The sequence below is a fragment of the Trachymyrmex cornetzi genome, unplaced genomic scaffold (genome assembly GCF_001594075.2).
Source record: "Trachymyrmex cornetzi isolate Tcor2-1 unplaced genomic scaffold, Tcor1.1 scaffold828, whole genome shotgun sequence".
NCBI lineage: Eukaryota > Metazoa > Arthropoda > Insecta > Hymenoptera > Formicidae > Trachymyrmex > Trachymyrmex cornetzi.
Window position 1 is genome coordinate 60,281 of NW_017300167.1, and position 5,477 is coordinate 65,757.

Consider the following 5,477-nt stretch of genomic DNA (forward strand, 5'->3'; position numbering starts at 1 on the left):
ATCTTTTATACAAATGATACATATCATTAGTTCTACTAAATAGCAAACGTGATTAGTTATCAGTTTCACGGCCGATTAAGTAATTGGCATTGGTGAAATAGAATTTAACTTCATAAAGATGGTGCCACATGGGGTTATAGATATCTACATGCCGAGTCGCACCACCACCCAGCACAAAAACAGTCAACAATCAACTCACTACATAGAGCTTTCTCCATCTCTGACAAAGGCCATCTACAGACAGAACTTAACCATCTCAAACTGGCCTTACAGAAAAACGAACACGACAAAAAAGACATAACCAAAATAAACAATAAACATGCAAACAACGGTCTCTGACACACAACCAGACAAAAGGATCCTAACCATTCTGCCACATGTCAAAGGAACAATAGATCAGATTGACAGGACATTAAACAAACACAATATCTGAACTATCTTCAAACCATTCAAAAAGATAGGACAAATCTTAAAAAATCCTAAAAATCAAAAACCTCCACTCAGTTCCGCAGGAGTATACAAAATACCTTGTTTCTGCGGGAAAGTATACATTGGAGAAATTTGGAGAATGGTCAATCTACGGATTAAAGAACTCCAACGTGATGTCAGGCTAAAACACCCCACGCAGTCGGCATTATCAGAACACAACATCAAAACAGGACATCAAATACTTTTTGACAAAACGACCACAATAGCCAATAGTACATCATACTTTCCAAGAAAGTATGGAGCAGCCATAGAGATATAAAAACGCCCTAACAATTTAAATATAGATAATGGCTACAACATAAATAAAATATGGAAGACCATTTTCCCGGTTATTGAAGACCGACCAATTGCACCACATTTTTTCCCTTCCACAATTCCTTCCCCTTTCCGCCCACCCCACCACCCCAACAAGCAGCGTAATATAAAAAGGAACGGCCTGGAGGAATAGCTCAGTATTAGGTTACACCTCGCCCTGATGAAGTGGACTGCAAGGTTCACAAAACGTTGGCATCTCAAGAATGGATCTGGGCATGGAGGAAACCAGCGAAACGCATAATCTTTATGTGTTGACGATTGTTGCAAAGTAATGGTTTACATGCACGAGTTCCAAGGAGAAAACCATTAGCAAAAAAAATAAAATTCTACATTTAAAATTTGCTAAATAATTTATTAACAAAGACAATTCGTTTTGAGATACAATATTATTTTCAGACGAATATAAATATAATATTTTTAATAGTGATGGTCGTAAAAGTGGACAAAACAAAACACACAATTAGAAGCAAGAACTCTATGGCCATCAATAAAACATAATAGTGGAATCCTAATGGTTTATGGCTGTATAGCAGCTAGTAGAGTAGGAAATATTGTGTTCATCGATGGGATTTTAGATAAAATGAAGTATTTAACAATTTTAGAAGACAATTTAAAAGACAATGTATCAAAATTGAATCCATCAAATAATTATTGTTTCCAATCGTACAATGATCCGAAACATTCAACGAAAATTGTCAAAGAATGGGTACTGTATATATAACATCCTGCACATATTGCCACATCCACTAAAGTTTTGACTTAAATCTTATCGAGTTTTGTAGAGACTTGTGGAATGAGTGAGAAGAAGCTTACGAAATACAGTTTTTACTCGAAAGAAATATTAAAACGGGATATTATTGATATATGACAATCAATAAACACTGAAATAGATTTCAAATGTTACTTTGAAGTTAGTCCAGTCAATGAAAAATCGTTTTAGGGCTGTAATGAAAGCAAAAGGTAGATCTCAACTCTAATTATATATTAAAATTTTTGATTATTCGATTTAAATAACTATTAAACGTATCATTATTAAATATATTGAATATTTTTATGAGTCACGTATGATGCATGTTTACAATAAATTTATTATAAAAACTAATACATCGTTAAATTATTTTATAATTTTGTAATCTTAAAACCTCTTTATCTCTTTTATATATTGTTTAAAAGGCTGCAATTGAATATTTCACTTCATTGAATATTAAAAATGTAAGCGTTATAATACTTTCGTGTATGTGTGTATATACGTTAGATCGTATAATATACAGATTTTTATATATTTCGTATTAATTACAATTGTTGTATTGTAAATTCATGAGCATAATACCATTACAAGTTTGTATGTTTCCATTTATATGTCGATTATAATGTATATAATTTGATATATGCAATTATTCTAAGAATAAATAAGTTTGCTATTCTGTCATTTTTGTTATATACATTAATCGAAAATATCAAATATCTTCTTCACGAGTTGTACACGTATATCGATTACTATTTACTTCTTAAAGGTACCGTTATTTTCTAAATCATATACATATTTTTTTGCAATATATTTTTTGTTTTGTATCTCATTTTTGTTTTTCCTTTATCCAATATATCCTGTATGAAATTATCAATCCAATATATTCAATACGAAATTATTAGTTATTTATTTTTCCTCTCTGAAACATGCCAGTATGTTGTCAACTTCTCCTTCCCTAGCCTCTCCTGTTTGTTTTATTTTTACGCACCTATAACTAAAACAGGAATAAGGCCTGGCTGTGACCTGACAGAGTTAGACACGTGTTGGGACCCAAAACTACCATACCGTAAGCAGGGAAATAAACGGATGTTCGCATCGGGGTCTGCGTTGACTGACACTGCAAGAAGGCAAAATCATCCACCTTTAGATAGTACGACCAATAGTTATATACCACATGATTCTAATTTATTGCCTCCGACTGTCACGATACACAAAGGCCGTAAGGATATCATATTATATATAAAAATATTTGTAATTATAGTATTATAACTTATGTCATTTATATGACTTTATTTTCTTTTTCTTTATTATAAACAGAAATTGTATACCATCCACCTATGGACGAAATTGTGCTTTATAAAACACTGAAAAACGAATGCGAACCATCAGTAATGTTTGCAATTAATCATAATCTTTACGCATATGTGAAAATAACCAATTGTAAGTATAACCAATTGTACAATAAATAAATAAATTATGTTGCCAGTATATCTGTAAGAATCTTATTCATATGATTTGTACAATAAATAAATTATGTTGCCAGTATATCTGTAAGAATCTTATTCATATGATTTGTAGTAAATTGCTGCGTAAACAAGATCTGCTGGAATGTGACATCGAGAGGTCTTGCTTGTATTGGTCAGGATGAAATCATTTTATTAGTTGAAATTTTGCCAGATGAAACACGGATTCCAAAGGAACTTCTCATATATATTAATCAATTATATCTCGAAGCTATTAAAGGTAATGTCTCGTATGTGTACATATGTTACTTGACACACACACACACACACACACACACACACACATATATATATATATATATAAGGGTGATTCAGACCACCCGGAGGTGCCGGTACGTACGTATTCCTCATGAAAAACTGAGTCGAAAATGTCAATAGCAAAATGTTGTGGAGTCAATAGTTTTTAAATAGCGAGCCTTTGAAATCTTCCAATCACAGGACGTGAAGTTCGCGCCGTCAGGTGCGGCTCAACCAAGCGCCGGCCGCGCGAGCGCTTTGATGGATACCGCTAAACTACACGATGCCGAATGAGTATTGAAAAAGTTTTGAAATTTATAAAAATTTCGATAAACATTTCGATAAAAAGTCGATAAACATTTCCAAAATTGGTTTACAAAAAGTTCTATTATAAACAATATTAGAGAAAATGAAAACGAATATTAGAGATATTTCCTTTCATATTGTAATTCGGAATTTCGTTTATTTCATTCCTTAAATATGAAACAGTTATTTATATCGAATGCGAATTTTCAAATGTACATTTTCTCTAATATTGTTTATAACAGAACTTTTTGTAAACCAATTTTGGAAATGTTTGTCGACTGATGTTTTTAATATTATTTATTTAAATAATTTAATTAATATTGATTTTATTCATTAATTTGTTTATTATTTAAAATGTTCGAAAAATATATACTTTTTTATTGATATAAATGATGTTTGCTGATAATCGAATTTGTAATTGCGACATTACTTCTCGTCAATTAAATTAGACTCAATTTAAACATACAGCAGTAGATGTTTATAAAAATTTCAAAACTTTTCCAATACTCATTCGGCATCGTGTGGTTTAGCGGTATCCATCAAACCGCTCGCGCGGCCGGCGCTTGGTTGCGCTGCACCTGACGGCGCGAAATTCACGTCCTGTGATTGGAAGATTTCAAAGGTTCACTATTTAAAAACTATTGATCCCACAACATTTTGCTATTGACATTTTCGACTCAGTTTTTCATGAGGAATACGTACGTACCGGCACCTCCGGGTGGTCTGAATCACCCTGCATATACAGGGTGTCTGGAAATCACCGTCAAATGTTTCGTACGTGGATAGACTATACTGAGTTGAAAAGTCCTGTACCATTTTGCGGTATCAGCAATATTTAACGAGATAATAACGTTTAAAGGTAGCCGAATACGCGCGTCTACCCGACCTACTATTGTCGAAGGTATGGCCCACCGAGCGCACGGCGCGCGGGCCGCGAGGAACGGGGATGGCCTAGCAGGCGAGCCTCTAAGCTCGAACGGCGCGGCGCGCCTGCTGGGGTACCTTCAGCAATAGTAGCTCGGGCGGACGCGCGTATTCAGCTATCTTTAAACGTTAATATCTTGTTAACTATTGCTGACACCGCAAAATGATACTGGACTTTTCAACTCAGTATAGTTTGTTCTACCCACGCACGAAACATTTGGTGGTAATTTCCATATATATATATACAGGGTGTTTAAAAATTTTCGAGATGCCTGTCACGAACAGGTAGAACGGACCGAACTGAATTGAAAATTCTTATACCATTTTGTAGTTTGTGTAATAGTTAACGAGATATTAACGTTTAAAAATAGCCTTCTTCTTCTTCCTAGCATTTGGCCAGGCAGCCAACCAGGCTGAAACTAGGCCAATTTAAAAATAACCGAATAAGCGCGTCCGGCCGACCTACTGCTGCCGAATATACAACCTACCGTCCCCACCGATCGCACGACGCGCGGGCTGCTGGGAGTGGGGATAGCCTGCTAGGCGTGCCGTTCGAGTCAAGACCAGTGATGCACATTTGGCTCCCCGGCAATACGGAATCCAGCCCCACCACTTTTACCCCCACCTACCGGCATCGAGTCGGCCGCGAGAGCGAGCGAGGCAGCGAGAGGCAGCGCCCGTCCTTTTCGCTCTATCAGTAATTCGTAAACACATGCGGGTATTAGAGCGAAAAGGACGGTCGCTCTATCTCGCTGTCTTGCTTTCTCTGCTAGTCGCTCATTACAAGCGACCGAATACCGAAAATGTACCTTCTCGGCCGCAAGGCGTATTCTTATACAGGGTATCCCGATCTTTTTTGCCAATCACTTTTGTATTCATAGAGCGGATTAAACTGAGTCGAAAAGTCCTCTACCATTTTGCAATTTTCGCAATAG

The 5,477-nt window shown here is 35.7% G+C and overlaps 1 protein-coding gene across 1 annotated transcript in view; it reads left to right on the forward strand.

Annotated features, from left to right (window-relative positions):
- Positions 1-5,477, forward strand: part of LOC108768706 (zinc finger FYVE domain-containing protein 9) — a gene marked incomplete at its 3' end in the record, with an annotated part of 69,573 nt that overhangs the window by 48,245 nt on the left and 15,851 nt on the right. The window contains exons 4-6 of the mRNA XM_018519242.1: positions 2,556-2,771; positions 2,870-2,992; positions 3,131-3,295. Of these exons, the coding sequence (XP_018374744.1) occupies positions 2,556-2,771; positions 2,870-2,992; positions 3,131-3,295 (504 nt within the window). The remainder of the gene's footprint in view (positions 1-2,555; positions 2,772-2,869; positions 2,993-3,130; positions 3,296-5,477) is intronic.